At 36.3% G+C, this 20,192-nt stretch overlaps 1 protein-coding gene across 2 annotated transcripts in view; it reads right to left on the bottom strand.

The window, feature by feature from the left end:
• The window catches only part of LOC126777985 (uncharacterized), a 31,653-nt gene extending 12,096 nt beyond the window's left edge, over positions 1–19,557 (bottom strand). The window contains exons 1-3 of one of the 2 annotated variants that reach the window (XM_050501368.1): positions 18,985–19,557; positions 18,307–18,372; positions 15,597–17,230 (exon numbers count right to left, since the gene is read on the bottom strand). In XM_050501368.1, coding sequence (XP_050357325.1) covers positions 15,597–17,230; positions 18,307–18,346 — 1,674 coding nt within the window. In that variant the 5' untranslated portion in view covers positions 18,347–18,372; positions 18,985–19,557. The remainder of the gene's footprint in view (positions 1–15,596; positions 17,231–18,306; positions 18,373–18,984) is intronic. The other variant, XM_050501360.1, reaches the window with a different exon arrangement.
• Positions 19,558–20,192: the final 635 nt, after the last annotated feature.

Below are 20,192 nucleotides of genomic sequence, written 5' to 3'. Positions count from 1 at the left end.
AAATTCTAATTACCTCTTTTGTCGTTACCTAGTATTTAATTAAAAGCAAGTAGAGACAATGGTAACCTTCAGTTACTGAAACGCTGTTTAACGTTAGACTAAATCATTTTGTTTCAATCTAAATGGTCATTGGTCGGTGGCACTGATGACGCAATATGTGACCCATAAATCTAAGCCAAATAAGTTCATCTGACTTTAGTAACCGTTTAAGAAACTGGAGGCAAGTTTATATAATTCGTTATTTGTTATTATGTATTGCAATCATATTAAAACTCATAACTATGGTCATAATACATAGATCCTATATACTTTACACAGGATCACTGAATTATTATATGAAGGTCAGTCATAATTATAGTCATTACAACGTAATCACTCGGTGTTGATTTTTACATCGAGAGTATGAGTACGTATGCGACGTTACATTATTTTAACGACATCTCACCGCTCCCAATGACAGTAATAAGCGCCGTTTTATAATTAACGATCACCATTAGGGTAATATGAGGTAACAATCTCTGTTCCCGTGGGATCCGAAACCACACACACATGTGTATACATATATTATTGTAATCAAGTCTGCGACCAAATACCAGTCTTTATGATTGTACGGCAATTGTTTGACGTACTTTTCTTTTTTTATTTGACATGTTTTTTAATAATTATACCTCGATAAATTGTTTACACAATATTTGCCTTGAAACTGGTCTATCAATAGGATATCCTGCCCGTGATTATTTTTAAACGTTCCCGCTATAATATGCCGGACAGATCCGTCTCGAACTAAAACCGTGAACACAACTCGATACGTTTCGCGAGCACGCTCTGAATGATTAATTGAATTCTATGATAGTTAAATTCCCCAGGAGGTTACTGTTTAAGCTAAGCGAGCGTCCATGAAGCGAGCGGTTCCATTTTAGTCTCATCATAATCTACATACATTACTTAGCACACACTCGGACGAAACGCTTTTCTTATTATGTTCTCTTGCTTTTAATATTTGTTTTCGGTAAGGATTTCAGTACTGTTTTCTTTTCCGAAATATACCGTAAGTATCAAATATTAAAAAAAAACCTGAATGTTTTAACTCTAATGATTCACTCTTGCGTCTCTCTTGGAAATAATTATTTTTTTGGAAAAACATCAGCGACAGTTTTCATTTGGGAATTTGAACCCAGGACCTGCGGGTCTGAGGCCTAGACTAACGATACAATTTGTATCGTTGGTCGATTATAGACGAATATAGACTGAATCCTGTTTGCCTTTATTAAGCTCAGAATAGCTTTATACCGAGTCGCATCATTCTCCTTGACTTGACCGCCCTGTTTGTGATCACTCCGTAAGTTTTTGAAACTACATAGGCGATAATACTGATATTATTTATACTTATAAATAATATTATTCTTAACGAGTTTTGGTGCCTTAATTTGTTAACAATGTAATACTTTTATGTACTCATTGAAAGAGAAAGGAATGAATCACAAGATACATGTTTTGTATTTGCGGAGAAATGTTTTAAGTTTAATTTTAGAAGGAAGTAGTCAATGAGATCAAATAAAACTTGGATTTATTTTACTTCATCTAAATATATATTTTATGTTAAATATTAATTGAAGTGATATTTCAAATGCCATTTATAAAAAACACGTTTATTTTATTTCAATGTTAAAATCGAAAACAAAAAATGTTACCTTGGTCACACTTAACAATAATATCCTAATTCCATACGCGCGTGGGAACTATAAAATCTCGATTTCGTTTTAGTATCAGTAGTCGGGTTTACATTGCACACGTCGTTACATTGAAGAAGTGCGTAAGATCAGAACTTTTTAAATGCGAATTTGTTTCCGAGACCTATAATTTAAGCTTGTAAAGTAGTTAGATATTGCGGTCAAGTCGAAGTCATTATATATAAAATTACCCCGAGATTATTTTAAACAATACATTCTTAGTTTTTTATAGCGAAACACAATTGATACTTGATTTTATCAGCGTACATCGACACAAAAACTCTTCAAGAACTCTTTGTATTTCAATGCAATGCTTTGCAAATGTTCAATAATTTGTACACTACAAATTGTCTCTTTAAAGAAACTGTCTTCGCAGACAATTTGTTATATTATTGTTACATACTCAAATCTACATAGTTTTCCGGTAATGTTTTTCTCAATTCTATCAGAATTATGATGATCAGGATGTCCTCCTAATCTATTTCGGTCACGACATCCATACTCAAGGAAGACTAGCCGAGGCAGGACATATCTGCTGTCCCGCCTTGGCGTATGTTTTTGCGCAAATACAGGCGCGCATGTTTATTAAATCTCTCTCGTATTCCGATAGGCTAAACTGACATCACCAAAAAGAGTTCAGGTGCAGGACTTACTGCAATAAGACATTTCGGATTCACGGGAGTGAATCACACTTCCAACTTCCAGACCCAACCCAATAACTTTTTATCAGCCCCTCCTGGGGTTTCAAACCAAGACCCCGGGATCTGTGGCCTTATAAACTAGCTAGTAAACCAAGGAGACAGTCGGGTTTTCTCAGAATATTCCTCTTGCACAAGAAGGTTGACATATTACCATCTGGTTTGTTCTTAAATGGTTTTAGCAGCTGCCATATAAAGGAGAAGTATTCTCAATGCGGAAACAAAATGAACACATTAAAATACAAGAATTTAGCGCTTAGGCATATATCTCTCTCTTTATATATAAATCTACTTTTAACGGATTAACATATACCGATTGGGTTACGATTATTGGATTACGTGGCATTTAGAAACATGTTATTGCAAAAATGTCACGGCCAAAAGCAGAATCAATGTCCGCTGTTAAGCTATTTACGTTCATGTCACTTTTTTATTATATTTCGAGTCATACGTAATTATAAATAATCAATAAATTATAAATAATCAAGATAAGGTATGATTTTCATTATTTATCAACAAAAATATGGAAATAAGATAGTGTAAATGAATAATGTTCATTTTAATTAATTTTAATGTTTTGACGATAAACTTGTTTTCGATCGTTATATTATTGTTAAAATCGTGTCTCGATTTTATACTATATCATAATTTTAGCGTAATTGTAATTTTACGGAACGAATTCAATTCATTTAAATAAAAAATCCCTAATTAAACTGTCAACATAAGCTACGGCTGGATTTTTTTTTATTTTTTTTTATATTCGCCGGGAGGGCAAATGACTCTACTCCACCTGATGGTATGTGGTAGTAGAGTCCAAACGCGACGACGGCCAGTACAGACGGGAAAAACGTTCTGCACTAGCCGCCTTCGCCTTGCCGACCCGGATTTTGATTTTGATTGGGCAGCTTTTTGACGATAAAAATTACATCGAAATTGACCAATCAGTCATCGTTTCACAATATAACGGTGACTCTCATCCAGTCAAAAACACATTATAATAACACGGGTGTGACAATAACCCCGTGTGAGTTTTTTTAGTTTATCTACGTGTGTAGTAAGCAAAGGGTTCGTCCTAAGCTGATCGAATATAATTGCTTCTATAAGTCAGTTGCGCAAGTCCCAATGTTATACAATCCAATGCGTAAGGTTGTCGAGGGTTGTGATAGATTGTCCCTTCTCGGGCGTCGCCAAGTGAGCCACTAACCACTGAAATGTAATATGTAATTGACGCATACGATTACTGGCAACTAATATACCCGTGTACTATAAAGGTACGTTTCAACTGAAATATTTGGCGGTCCTATGTGCACTCATACGGTTTGTTTCTTCAAAAAGTCATTAAAGTGTGAATTTATTTTTTGTTTAGAGCTTAATGAACAGCCTTTTTAAACATATTTGATTCTATTGTGTTATGTTTGTAGATACTATATTATTATAAGCCTGAAGTTTTTTTCCAAGCGCTAATCAATAACATTATATATTTTATTATAGTTTTTTTAACCGACTTAATAAGTCGGTTAAAAAAACTCCGTTAGTCTATTTACCGAAAGGTTACAGATTTCATAAAGCAATAATGTTTAATGCGAGTAAAACCGCGCAAAGCAGCTAGTCTGTAATAAAAATGGCTTCGACTACATTTGGATGAAATTGTCTTTACAATCTTAATTTGTCTAAACGAGCTAGATCGATAGCTAGCACCTAATGAGAAAGTATTATCAAAATCAACACAGGCGAAATCTGAGATAAGTTGAGGTGATGCTGGGTAACGTTGACTGACGGCCGGCGGACGCGTTCACTCATAATACAATTATGTAATCCTGTAAAGAATTCCTTTTATACGGTTTCACATAACGTGTTTCAATATTTCGCGGTTATCGGTATTAAGATATGATCTTAGGAAATTGACTTCTGAGGTCTAATTTCTTAATATTATTAATAATATTCAGATTTATGTTTTTCACGTTAAATTCTTTCAGTTTTTTACTGCACATCTTTATTATCATACATACCTTTAATTTAAATTCGATTTTGTGCATTATACATTTTTACATGTATTATTATTTGCTAGCGCGCCTCCTAGTGATGGTTTACCTTATCTCCTCGACCAAATGATTCTCGTCGTGGTCGTCGCGTAAATTATAAAACTTTATCGGACAATATGTAAATCCATTTAGAGCTATTTATATTACGTTTTTAATTGTATTAATAAATTAAATATTTTTTTCGTAAAACTATGATACGAATAAATTATAAAGAACATTAATCATGTTACTGGCATAATAAAAATATCTTTGTTCGTTAATAAATGTAATGAAGAAAGTAATTATACGATGCGTGCGTTGATGTCCAATCATTACAACAAGTGATGATATTCCATCTGTTCGGGAGGTGCTGCGCGCTCGTGAGATGTCCTATATCAACAAACAACGGAGTTGGATGTGGTAACAGTAACACCTAGACTGAGGAGGTATCACTGTTGACGCTGCGAAGTAAGAACATCGTTATGCCCATTCTGGTTTCTTTTTGTACAATGAACACTAACAATATATATTACCAATTGCACGATGAATAAAAGAAAAAACACGTTATTACAAATTTATCGTGTCAGCCCCAAAGTCGATTTTTGGCCGAAGCCGAAGATTTAATATCCCTAAGACATTTAAGTTTAGGGTGACGTACACAAGCGGCTAGTAAGAGTATTACAATTTCACGGTATGAATAAAAGGAAATTGCAAATTAACATAAATTATATTGTCAATTATAATATCTGTTTACTTAGAGTAATTTAACAATTACAATAAATTTAGTTTTTCTCAAGTAGTGTGTAATTAGATTAGCAAATAAATTCTTCCTCGATAGTAGTATCAGTGTCTTGCCAACAACGAGTTACAATCACTAAACTCATCAATAGATAATTTTAAGTGCCGTTCGCTTCAGAATATTTGTATTTAGCCTTCGCAAGAACTTCTTAATTAAAGCTAGATTGATTAGATAAATCAAATGCGTGTACGAAGTTATTTCGTTTCGATTTAATACTGACAGCGTGACCCCCGTCCCTCGCGCATCGCATCTCCCATTGCTCTCTCGCACATTTTGTTTAAGAAATTCGTCGAATAACTAGAAACCGAAGTTGGTATATTTGCCCAAAGATAGTCGAAGATAATATATTTTTGTTAAGTCCCATTATCAATAAAATATACACACACACATATATATATATATATATATATTCTTCTTCTTCGAGTGCCACTCCGACTAGCGAAGGTTGGCAGTCAGCTTATATATATAATAACTTATATATATAACAGGGAAAATAAACAAAAATATATTATTAAAATCACTGTAAGTTGAGGAAATAAATGGTTTATTATGATTGAAAACATGTAACGTTATCGCTCGGTGAGTAACGTCCGGCTGTCCGCGTTGCAGGCACCTCGTTCGTACACCACTATACGCATCTGTCAAATTTCGCAGAGAACTTTTCATGTAAATATTAAATACACGTCAAAATTGTGTTCTGGTTCAATGCCCGAGTTTTGCGAAACTAGAAAGTCGGTTGACAAAATTTCTTGATTTCTTTGCTGTGGCTAACTACAAATATACAATAGATCAACTGTGTAGGGCCTGTAACGACGTTAAATCGCAGCTTAATGTCATAGTTGTATATAAGAATAGTATTTTAAAACTTCTCTGGTCGTTTGCTTTTCGATTGATATATTTTGTTGAAACAACTATACTAAATTTAGCCAAACTATGTTTCTAAGGGCACAGTTCTTATTACAAGACCCAATTAAGACGTAATTACTTCAACAATATTCAGTTCACATATTTTATGATATGCGGATATAATTAAGACTTTCATTTTCCAGATATATTTCGATTTAAAAATAAAACATGTTCAAGGAAATCGAAAACGCAAAATAAGTGAATACGGACTACGTTATTTTTTATTTTTTGACATTTTTAATATAAAAATTATCATTAAAAGTACAAAGTGTGAACGATACGTGGAAAGTAATGTTAAAATTGGCAACTTGTTTCATCAAGTAAATAATAATATCAGAAACGTCAAAATATTGTCCTGAGGCAGCCACGGCGACCAATCTCAGAGGGTGCCTACCAGAGTGGAGGGTCTTATAGTGTACAAGTGTATACGTAAACACAGCTGCACTATTTATTACAATGATAAACCAATGAAAGGGCAATTCGAGGCGACTGGGGAAAGAAAAAGACTTTACTTTCTTTCCAGGGGGAAAGGTAACACTACTAGTTTCCTAGCTTCGGAACTTCAGGATCTAAAATCTATACACGAGACCAAGTAGATAGATGATAAGTAGCATAGTATGCTGATGTTTACCAACATTAAAGCTTACGCGACATTTACCTTTATGTTTTTTCTTTATTCAAATAATTGAGTAATCGCTAATTAACTAATAGCGCATGTAATTGGATACGTGCGTGCGAGTTTTTACAGCGACGACAATTGCTGACGACTTGACGGTGTGAACCGCTGCTGCTGTGCAATCGATCTTATTCGACATACTGGATATTAATTAATCTAAACATTTAAATATCGATCAAAATTTTTTCACGTTTCTAATGTAAATTTTAATCAATAACTTCTTTGAATTTCTATCATTCCTTTTTTATGATTTTAGTCAACTAAAGTGAGCATGTTGGTTTTATATTTAACTGTCTAGTTAGACCTTAAAACGAAAATAAAAAGTTAACAGCCTGGAAATGTCCCAATGACTTGGAGCTAATTCCAACACGCTGCTCCAGTGCGGGTTGGTTGATACACACGTGGCAAAACTTTACTTAACTTTAACAAATACACGAAGTTTTCCTCAAGATTTTTTTCCTTCGCCACCAAGCACGAAATTGTCACGGTATTAATGACTTGCTTTAAATTGATTTATTTGTTTCTTGGTAAAATAACAGCATTATTACAAATAGATGAATTACTAGATACAAATAAGTCCGACAACATACCAAAACTACAGTATTCAGTGCATTTTAACGAGAAAAATCAAACAAATAAGTCAGTAAACAGATGTTCACGTGCGTGGATATGAACATGTATATGTTAATTTGACAAATATTCAGTGATTTTTCTGCTAAATGAACGGTAACTTTTGGAGAAATGTTTTGACAAGACATCTGTTAACATCATCGTGGAGCGGACACGGCGACGTGACGATAGAACCGAAGTCTTTCATAGACATGGCGATCATTCCTCCATGCGTTATATACGCATGAGAAACCTGAATACTAATAACGAAAATAGCATGTAATAATTAACGACATGTCGATCAGACGTTGTATTAAGTACCCAGTCTTGTTTAAATTAAAGATTTAGAAACCAAAAACAACGTTTCGACTGAATATAGTGTCTCACTTCTACTAGTAGGTCCAAATAGTCATATAGTATTAATATCCAAGAGCCACCCTTTACAAAGCCGTGTTAATAATTTTTTTTCTTAATATAAATATATAGGTTCAATCCCTAAAATAGATGAGTAAGTAAGTAAAATAGATGATCGATGAGTAATTTAGCATTTTTCTTTGTTAATATAGTTGGAGCACCGCTCTGGGGAAGTGATTTCAATAACATGCATTTAAAAGGCTTCATAACATTAAACAGGAAATTAAATGATAGTCCCTCGGCATCGCCAACATGAGTCAGGATTAGTTCGTACGAGCGATTTCTGTTTTGTACTTTAAAACAAGTTGCGATGGCGTGTAATGTGTTTTCATACGATTTATTATGTATACATGTATATTTTAGATCACGTATTTGTCAAAGATAAGATTTCGACAAACGTCTCTTTGTGATATGAGATAGCAATCTATTCAATACGGCAGTATAATATTATACTGCAAAATTCTTATGTATTCTATATTAATTAATATTCTTATAATGATGGCTGCTTGATTATAGGTAGGTAGGTAGGTACTTTGCGGCTTAGTCCCTTTGTGAATAACTAAAGGACATCAATTCGCATTACATGACGTGTCAAAATGTATTAAGATAAACAATGAGTTCAGGAGCAAACGAGCGCTCACTACATTCGAGCTGCGCGGGCGCAAAAATCAGAGCGGAACGCGACGACCGCGTCACTGACACGACCATGTACTGCCATTCTATCATATCCTCACCACTTGCTCGTAAACATTTATAAAACGATCAATAACTGGGTTTTGTTGATCGTGTATCCATTTTTGTTATGAAAACATTATACGTTAAAGTTTGTCCAAGCGCAAATGTTTTGTTCGAGACTCGGCGCGATAAAACCGCACGTCGTCGTGAGAGTAATATTTACACTACTTTTTCAAAGCGTCCATTTACAGTTATCTGTGTGTGTATATACGAATGTCATAAGGCTTATCAGTAAATCGATAAAATAGGTATGTGGGTCTCGCGTCTAGGTCAATAGTTAATGTCAGCTCACAGATCCATCACGTATCGGATCGCGTATTAGCTTGTGCGAGGAAGTTCGGAGACTAATGGCTATATTATATTACCGGGGAGAGTGCTTGTTAACGTCATATACAGTTCTGAAATCGATGAATAATGATATTTTGATTTGACATCGACTTTATTTAAAAAAAGGAATGTTATTCGATGTGCGATTTGCGATTATGCGAAACAAAAAAGTAGGGCAAAGTGTTTCAGTATATACAAATTGCATTTGTCATTATCGCTTTTTGATTGCGAGCGGCTTCTGAATTACAATAACTCTATTACTTGAACGTTTCCTCACTGTCGATAGAGTACATTTTATAGAGGGTGATCACTTTGATAAATATTTGGGTGATTATACGTTATCGGTATGAAAAGCTATCGCGGAGATATACTATCGTTCAATATAATGTTGACAAAGTACTTTGGTATTCATGTATAGCTTCACATTATAACTAGAGTTTATTAAAAAACACTTTAATGATAAATACACAGCTAATTATGTATAATATGAGAAATCCATTTTTGTTAAGACTTTATGTCTTAACAAAAATGGATTACATCGTGTATAAATTACCAAATTAAAACGAATCTAGTCGGGTCCCAACAAAAACCATGTAATTTTAATAACGGAATACATACAACCAAGTCGTTTTATAATTACACAAAACGTTGACGTAAAAGATGTTTTTAAACGATTCATAACTTTCATATAAATTTACGTAATACGATTTTGATTAAGCGATTGTCCAGTGCGAGGCGGCCGATTTCGCTCCGCAATGCAGAAAACAAACAAACAAACACGAGTTAGATCGTAGTGTGCGGGACATTCCACGAAAGGTGACTTGGCGCATACCTCGCCTCTGACTGTCCCACTCTTGGGAAACAGTTGCTAATGAAATGTTAACTTTCTGCTCCTTCCCCGGGGTGGACATTGTTCTGTTCAACAATCTATTTATAAAACCAGTTCCCGTTGATCGATAGCCATTCCATTTCGGAGTGAACCAGTTGCATTTTGGATGTATTATTTTCCAACAGTTAAAACCGATATCTGTGCAGTATTCACTATTGTTATATCAAAATATACTTAATTTTTAGGATGTTGTTAATTTGAAAAACTTTCAAATTAAACTTTAGTTTGCATCTTAAAATCAGCATTTGCGGTCAGCGACAGCGAATTTTCTCTGTCAACGTTAGTCCTCATAATATGCCACGATATGGCTTCCTCCATAAAATAGACTCTTACCTAGCAGAGATTTAATATAAATACTCCTATGACGTAGCCTGTGTAAAGCAAGCATTAGCTGAAGGCTGTAATATATTATTATGTGATGTTCTACCTGTGTATTATACACAGGAGATTATTTGCGAAATGTACGATATAATATTAAAAAGTCACATAATAATTATTATATTAATGAAACGAAGAAAGTTACACGACCGCGATGCGTATAAAAGAGTGCCCTTATTTGTGGAAGTAATGTCCTCGAATATTTTTCTCAATCGATTTCACTAATCGAAGGTGGTTGGAGTCATGAGTGTGCACAAAAAACAACATGCGAAACCGGTCGAGGACGTCCGCATGGCGTTAGATTCGTCTCGGTAATAATTATGTAAACTAAGCTCGCCGCTCTCACCCGCTGGGAACGCGTTTTTTGGCGCACATTGTTCGATCTGAGATTCGCTTTTTCATCGCTTAGAAAGTAATCATCAATTATTGAACGTTTGAACTTCCGCGCGTGCGGGGAGACGCAGCCGATGATCAATTGGTATATTCATTCACGAAACGTTCGATCGCACGTGTCGTTTGTTTGCGTTGATGGCATCGAAACTAGAGCACTGTTTGCACTCCTGATAAAGTTACTAAAACTACATACACGTACTGTTAATATAAATTGAAACGTATTGTGATAATTATAATGATATGACATCATCTCTCTCTTAAGAGATGCGTCACGATTCTAAAAAATGAAAACTTGTTTTCATTTTAACCTATATTAATTTGGGAATACAGATAATAAAATTAGGACGTTTGTTTCGGTAATTAATGATTTTAAATTAAATAACAAAGAAACCTACGGTTTAAATATAACAAATAACGTTTTAACAATGAACACGTCAGTGCGTCGAATGCTAAAATATTTTTTTACTCCGTCAGCTCTAACTGTTTCAGCTGATCTTAATTTAACAGTCGACCCAGTAAAATGAGAAATGTTTCTATTAAACTCAACGTATGAAATGTGACCAACGTAATTAGCTATTTAATTTTTTATGTATTAGTCACAGAGGTGCCACGTGTCTCTATACGCGTTCAGTTTATTGCTTTATTTGAATACACAGCAATCGAGGAAGTGTCCGGACTTGTTCACGCAAGTGACATTTTGGTTGAGACTTAAGAATTTATTAAAGCGAATCATACAGACTTTTTTTTGTTCTCTTAACACTAATATTTTCACCCTACTATGGCGTGGGCGGTATATTTAGGGGAAGGGTTATTTACCCTGCTTGTGAATGTAGGTATTAATCTATCGATTTAAACACATGAATTGTCCCTGGTGTTGTAGGCTTCATGAAGTTATTTAAGCTGTTCATTATTTCTTACTGGTACGATGGACCGGAGACATAAATTGTAAGGTCAGTTTTACTCGTTACAGTGTGATATTTGGTTGTTTAAAAGACTATATATAAATCCTTAGTCGTTTTGAGCGAAATTAAGAATTTCCTTAATTAAAGACGTAAAGAGATAACTACGATTAGACCAGCCTAGCACAGAACCCGTTACTTCAGGCCAGCAGGCGATCCATGTTAACTCATTTAGTACTGCGCTAACGGTTTACCGGCGTGAAACGTCATTTCAAGCATTCTCTGCCTAATGGCATAGTTGTAGTTACTATTTTTGTGATTTTACTAAATGTAGCAAATTATATTTTAATTACTTTAAATAATTTCGAATTAGAATCATCTGTTGTGTCTAAGTCCTATGACGTGACTAACAAAAAAATAGGGTGTGAACGGGGGAAGACAAGTAGTAGAAGTCCTGACAGTCCTTCAGAAAAGTGTTAGGAGTCGTTAGTCACGGTTTACGGCGGGGTCGTCGTTATCGTTTAAATTAGTATGCGAATCATCAAACATGAACTAGTTCTAAAAAAGGGACGAAGTGGCTCAGTGAATAGAACACACGGTTTTTTATCCGGGCAAGCAGCACTTCATTAGTGTTAATAATTCATACCGTGCGCGGCGGTAAAGGAAACTTGCATGTGTTGGACGAAATGCTGCCGAACTGCTTCTAACTCTGCCCTTACTAACACTTTTAACTGAACCTTCAAAATGAGGTAGTCATCTTATTTATTGCGACCGTGGGAACAACCGTCAGCTGAAGATTTATTTGGCGGCTGATTGGCGAATTACAAGCGGACCCATTATTAAATTAAGTAAATTTATTATTTACAATATTAATTGTAGTTAAAACGAGGAAACCAGTTCGAGGTAAATACCGTAACCGAGTTAGTTATAGTTAGCCAATCGAGTGCCAACCCTTGTTGAGTCATTTCACATTTGTAGCAATAATATTACTTATACAATGACGCCTGCTTATCACCACTTATAGCCAACCAGCTGCTGTGTGCTGCTCGCAACTGCGTCGACTTTAAATTCATTTTATGACTATCCGCTATAAATCTCTATTATTTCCAGCGATATAAAAGTATATAATTGCTTACATTTTGTCCCTACCCTTTAGGTAACCAACTAATATTTGTTAAAATACATTACGTAACTTTTAAAATAAATGCACTATTTGTGTGAAAATATTGAAAAGTTAGTTCAATACGTACACGAAAACGCAGGCTAGGCACTAGTGAACTCGGCCCGAGTGCACTCGTACTGTGAAGACCCGGCTCAATGCCGTTTAAAATTATAATTCAATAACTTCATTTTAAATGGAGCTTTTGATCAAATTAACAGCGACGTTCGGGCCAATACATGTCGACACGTTGAAAAAATACAATATACTTTGATTTAGACTGATAAAGGCGCGCCAGTGAACATTGAACTAGCTATATATTATACAGAGACAATAATAGTTGTTAAGACGGTAACGGAAAATAATGGAAAAATGCTTTAATTTCTTAGAAATAACGTTTTATTAACTTTTACAATGGAAATGATATTAATTTATTATGTAGCGTAAAATAGTTTATTTTGCCATTTTTTAAGAAAAAATGTAAGATAGTTTTAGTTCACAGTATTAATCTTTATAAAAATAACATCGAAGTGTTTTCTAATAATTAAAATTGGTGTTTATACTTTGCAATTTGTACTACAGATTTTGAAATAAATTTGAATAAACGCATGCGTTACGTGCCCCGTCCGGTACGACGTACTAGCGCTGTACGGGCGGAGAGATCGCTCGGTATTATATTTATTGATATATAAGTTAAAAAAAAACTTGGTATTGAACAATTCAATAAGTTACATGCGAAGTTGGGACGAATGAGACAAGATGAAACCTAGTGTTCTATGATAATTATAGATTCCGGAACTGTCGATAGTATGTGTATAAACAGATAAAATAGTTGTTCAATCGATAAATAATTATTTTGAAATATCATTTGAGTAAGTATTGTTCGTATTAAAGTGCCCATTATTATTGAAGCAGTTAATAACATTAGAGCTGTTTATATTGAAATCATTGTGTAATATTTACATTGAAAATGTATTACCTATAAACATTAATTTAATCTGCGATGTATACAAAGGTAGGCAGAGCAGCTCTGGGTGAATTTAAATGAAGGCTTCAAATCTCTCGTGAAGTATTGGTTACATTGGATTTAGAACGATCAATATTCATAAAGCTCACAAAGCTAAAAAAATTAAAAATCAATAAAATTTAAATTAAAAATACAAATATCGGATTGAAATCAAACACTGCGATAAGTAACAAAAAGCAATTATACTGAAAACTTGCTTCCCAATAAACCTGTAGAACGAGTCCGAGTTAGGAAATAAACGTCAAAAAAACATCGCTGACGAGTTCATCTCAGCCGTAGTATGCACCTGCCTTCTTTCTCTTTTTAATTATCTTTTGTTTGATCTTATTAACATTGGCTTGCTTCAGTGAAGGTTTGAACTAGCAATTTCTGGTTATAGAGTTTTAGATTATGTAATAGTAGGAATTATTAATTCATTCTATACATGTAATTATTTTAATTTTGTATTTTTTGGGCCACATTAAATGTGGGACATTACTGTCAAGGTACAATTTATATAGCAATCATTACACGGTGCACTCATTATACTCTTTAATAATTGGTTTATGTTTTTTTTGGAATCGCAGTGTTTGCGTACATAAAGTAATAATATAGCTATACATGTTTTAAATTATTCAGTAGTCAAGAGGCACGCAGCGCGTTTAAAACAAAAATGAAATGTGCAGAACCATCAATTGCTCTTGTCTACATTGCTTTCAGTTTTAAATGTCTGTTAATTTAATTTAGAATCCGAGCCCGTGAAAGTTTTTATAACGGTCCAGCATTAAGGCCGGCAACAATCTGATCATCAGGATCGTCAAGTTCAAAGACAGCTTCTATAACGCTTCGTAATTATAAACCGATCGACCGTATCTACACGGTTCACTGGCGCACTCCGGCGGCTGTGAGAAAGGCTCTATCGAGGCGGTTATCGAGCATTCATTAATTCATTACATTTTGTCGTTATTATAATATTTTAAAACGAACAGGATCAATCCAAATCAAAATAAACTTTATTCGAGCTGTTAGAAGCATTATCGAATCGTCATTTTACAAGATACAATGGGAAGACATCACGACCTCAGATTTAGAGAGTGTCTTTCTTTTTCAACAAACTAATAGATATAATGCATTCAAAACTAACTAACACAAACGAATAATCGTTTCATAAGGAATATTGTACGTAGTGTATGTATGTACATGCGCTATGAATGTACTTAATGTTAAATGTAGACATAGTTGCGCAATCGTCTCATAAGTATCTGGGTGACTTTTCGGAATATCGATGTGGATCGCTCGTTAGCATTCAGCGCAGTGGTCACTTTCCACGCTATCTCATCGAAATCGAGAGTGGCATCGATTCGACCATCGCTACCATAACGCGACCGTACGCATCGAAACGGTTTCACCCGACCCGCACGTGGCCCCGCTACTTTCTCCGTAGAAAATATTATTATATTTGCATATTTCGCATTACGCAATTGATTGATTTTACGAGTCGTCGCCTTCAAATTCGGTGTTGGAAAGCCTAACAAACGGTCGTTCGAGCAGCGAGTGGCCCGTGAAATGGATGCTCGCGCAACTCGAGCGTAGCGTATTGTCTCTCAATAATATGTTCTTTGAGCTAATAAACACGACAATATTCGCTTGCGAGATTACACGGTTAAAAATTTCAATTTTACTTGTTGTACTAATAAATATTTTTATTTAGTAATACATTTAAGTACATTTCAGTTCATTTGTAAATATTTGAGAATATTGGAGACGGAAGTGCAATCCGATGTGAACTACCATACCGAAACAGCAAAAGTTAGAACAGTTCGGACGTTTTATTTAATTTCATGGCATTTAACAATTCGTCGCGCTAAATGAACTGAACTACGTATTATGTTTTGTAAATATTGATGACACCTAGTAAAAGGGCGATAACACGCGTTAAGGAAACGAACTCACTCACCTTAAATCTGTTCCGTCGGTTTGCGCGCAAGATGATGCCGTCGTTCTCGATGTAGTCCGGGACCTCCTTGCGGTTGGAGAAATTGAACACCACGGAGGTAGTGGCCGGCGCCGGCGGCCGAGGCTTGCGCCCTGAAGCCGGACTAGCCGTGCCAGCCACTGCGCTCCCGGCCATGTTCCCGCGGGCCCACGGTACCACACCACTCTTAACTTCACCATTGTCCTTCTTTTCTTTCGGAACGACGTTATTCTTCTTTTCATCAGCGCCAGTCCAGGCTCGCTCGATGCCAGCGGCGCCGATACGAGACAGCGTTCCTTTGGCTTTAATCTCCACCGGTTTAGACGGCGTAGCGTGACCATTCACCAATATTTTCGCCGGTGGAATTATCGGCGCATCTGTCTGTGGCGGCGGCTTCTGTTGTGGCTTAGGTTCTGGTTCCGGAGTTAGTTCACGGATAACGAGCGCGACCGAGTTTGAATTTGTTTGGGAAGATATCGGAGCGCTGTCCTCGGGCGTCGATCGAATTATGGGCTCGACTAGAGCAGAGGGCGGCGAGTCTTTTTTTGTAAGAGTTTCATCCTCGTATGGCAGTGGTGAGGCGATTCGTTGTACGTCATCTTTTTCGTCGGTGTCGTCTACAGCGGGAGTCGGTGAGGAGATCGATCGGTCGAGCGTCGGTGCCGGCATCGGGCGGATGACGCCGACTCGACGCGGTGAGGCGGACAGGCGAGCCCTACCCAACATGACAGGGTTCGTCGCGGCCACCGGCGGCAGGTGGGAGCCACGTTTAGGCGCCTCGAAGGAATAACGCACCGTTGATCCTGCGCGAGCGATGCCTTCAAGTGCAGCTTGAGATACTGGTTTAGTTTCACATGGCACCGAAACAGCGACCCCTTCCGGTTCATCGATGGCAGATAGGTCGGCCGCTGCAGGACTCGGGGACCGGCCTCGAGGCTCCGGTGTGGAACTGCGCGGCAATGATTCAAGGCCACGAAGAACGGCAGACACGCGTGCGGCCGGCGCCGTCCGCCGCGGTGGAGCAGACTCGAATTTTCTTAATGTCGACCGGACTACATCAGCAGGAGGTCGCTCCGTTTCGCGCAGGAGAGGAGTCGGACGACGAGGCGGACGCGCCGAGCGCGGGAGAGGCGGGGGAGGCGAAGGAGGCGGCGGCGGTGGTTGAGGCGGAGGCTGGAGCGGAATATGAGGTGGAGTGTCATCGCGGGAGTCGAGACGGCTGAGCGCGTCGACAGAACGAGCACGCTTTACGGAGTCGCGGCGCGGCGGCGGAGCAGAGAGCGCAGCATACGAGGGCGCAGCCAGAGACACGGGGCGGGCGGGGCGCGGCCGGGGCGCGGGCGGCGGCCGCTCGTCCAGCAGGTGCTCGAGCGAGGCGGCGCGGCGCAGCACCGAGGGACGGCGACGTGGGGCTTCGCGAAGAGCGAGGCTCAGGTAGCGCGATTTAAGTCTTTTGACGATGCCGGGCCCGTAGCGCAACTCCTCGTCCTCGTCGGCGGGCGGCGCCGGCGGAGGAGGAGGGACGGGGGCCGAAGGTGCCATGGGTGGTCGCGCCCGAGCCGCCCGTCTCTGTAGAAGCTCGCGCTTCCATTGTGGTAGAGCCCCGTTCGACATACCTGTAACCAACGACTCTTAGACCCACTTGCACAAATGTGTACTAAACCACCGATGACAGAGTCATTTTGATTTGTTTCTTAGTTTAAAGTATATACAAATTCATTATATTATTGTCTCTTTGAATATCATAGTTTTAAGTTATTTTTATCAAAGGTTCAAGAATAGAAAAAATATTTTATTCAAAAGTTTAATGACCAGCACATTATCTGTGCAGTCAGTTTACAGAACTGTTTTATAATAAAATCAATGTTAAAATTGTATTCCCAACTGTACTATATTTTTGGATATAAATTAAACCTATCAGTTAACAAACACAATTTATCTAAGTAGGAAGTCATTGCAATAATATCATTATGGTAATTGTACTCTCACAAAAAGAGTTGAATCCAAAAACAATTCCAGGGTCAAGTTTAATTGAATGGTACAAATTTCCGTAGACACTGAACTAACTTGGAACCTTCAAAGAATATACTTTAACTATATTAAAAATAATAAAATATATTAAGTCATAATACTAAATATAAATTTAATGCCTTACTTTTATGATAAATAATAAACAAGAAAATTAACAATAGTGACAATGTATAATACAATACCAAAGATTCCAACAGCCGTCCAATTATGATTATATTAGTGTTGGCATCAATGTCACAGCACATTCAGTGGTTTGAAAGTATAGAAATATAAAATAGATTTATTATTATTATTATATATTTTTTGTCTCCGACTTGAATATTTATGTAATTATATAAAGTTCTTTAACAAATTATTATCTAGATGAAATGTTTGTTTGTAAGGCATCCAATATTATTTCTGGGCATTCAAGTACAATGCAAGTGTAATACTTAAAAGTTTGTATTACATATATAGATCTGACAACCCTAAAAGTATTCCTACTCTTTTGAAACAAACACACAGCAAGGAGATAGAAATCCTTTTACTTGTGTCAAACTTGTTCATGAGTATATCTGAGGTATATTCATGTATACATCAATATATTCAGAGATAACGCTATGCCTAACAGAATATTTAGAAATTTTACAGATATTTAATAACAAGATTAGTAAGGACTTACCAAAGTCCTGAGAGGACTCGAGGATGGTTTCCACCATCATCTTGAGGCGGTGGCCCGGCAAAGCAACTGATGTGAGAATCGCAAATAAAAAAACATTAAGCTTAATCAACAAAAATAATGCTAAAAAAAAACTATAAGCACTCAAGTCTCCATCAGATAATAACATTGAATCTACTCTCTTAGTACTGGTTAATTAAGTACATTGCATAGAGAATACATTACACAGTTTAAATGGTTTAAATTAACTAATGGACCTAACATACTTGCATTGTGATGTTTAGAAGCAAAACAAAATCAAATACTTTAAATGATATCAACTCAAAACATGATAACATAAATAGTAAATACAATCCTCATTGTAAAATAGTGGCAAGTGAATATATAATAATTGTTTATCACTAAGGGCGTATGTACACATGTATATAAGTGATAAACACAGCTTCAACAATAGGAGTTGGGTCGTATATTTTGATACAACAAAGTAACGGAGCAACGTCGTTGACCCCGCGGACACGGCACACCAGCTCTTCTAACTGTTACGCTGCCTCCGTACACAACAATTACAAACAAACAAATTGTGCCTATAAGCCCACAGCAGTACACGCATTCCACCACAATAGCCGCCATCATTCACCGGCTCATTCCAATCCGCCATGCTTCGCATAACTTCATCCTTACCTATTAAATATCCATCGATGTACTCAAAGAACTTCAAGATTGATTCGTATTCAATTCCAATTAAAGTATCGCCATTTATGCGCCGTATTAACTTTAATCTATGAGTATTTTTGATTAACTTCAATACTAAATGAACAAATCCACTCACTGCCTTTTTTCAGAAATCAACCCGGGTTTAGATTTTCTACAAAGGACGGTCGATCAAACACATAAACTTTTTTAACCACGATAATAAAATACAATCAGGTCAATATAATGGATTTATATAAAATATTAGTGATTGACTTAATACATTATTATTAAATTATCAGAATATATTAATATAGAATCACAAACCAATAACGCACTAACACACGACCACCAGTCGAAACATAAAATATGACACTATTGTATCGGCTATAGATATTTTTGTATCATTAATTCTATGTTGTCTCTGACATACGGGTACAGAGTATAAAGTTATTTTGAAATGTCAAGTTTTTAGGCTACGACTACACAAAGTTAATAATGAGCTTATAAATATTATGTTTGAAAAGCAGCACAACATCTTTACTATTATTAAACATTGAGGTGGTGGGTGTTGATAGTGCAATCTTACTACTTACTTTTTTATGACCTACTGGTACGGCTTGTATCATTATACTTTTTACATGTATATTATCACTGATTATACCTATCATTTTGAATTTTTCCGGACTTTAAAATTAACATACCTATATTTATGAATTGCTAATGATAAATAAAGATAATTTTATTTTATTTTTTTATTGTTCTTTCTTTCTTACTATAATAAATATTCCGCATTTAGGGGTATTTTCATGTTGATATGCTGCTCACACCAACGACATTATGTGTCTTGTTAGTTTTTAATTGTGTCCCATTTAAGTATATTATGGACGGATGAAAAATGCATGCATTTGTTTTTTATTTTTGTGTAAAATAAAACAAAATATAATACTTACTTGTGAAATGTAATTCTACATCGCTTTTTTTGAGTTAACGAATTATGAATACAAAATTTTATAACAGGGACCTAATTGATAATATAATGTATACCGCCTCCGGTTTTTCGTATCACGTTGGAAAGCGATCGGCTTCCAATTTTAACATTTTTTGACGAGCCCTTTGGCGTGGTTGGTAGGTACCTGCTTTTCACGCCGAAGGTTGTGGGTTCGATTCCCACCCAGGACAGACATTTGTGTGCATGA

The sequence above is a fragment of the Nymphalis io genome, chromosome 2, assembly GCF_905147045.1.
Source record: "Nymphalis io chromosome 2, ilAglIoxx1.1, whole genome shotgun sequence".
NCBI lineage: Eukaryota > Metazoa > Arthropoda > Insecta > Lepidoptera > Nymphalidae > Nymphalis > Nymphalis io.
This window is presented reverse-complemented; position numbering and strand designations above follow the sequence as displayed.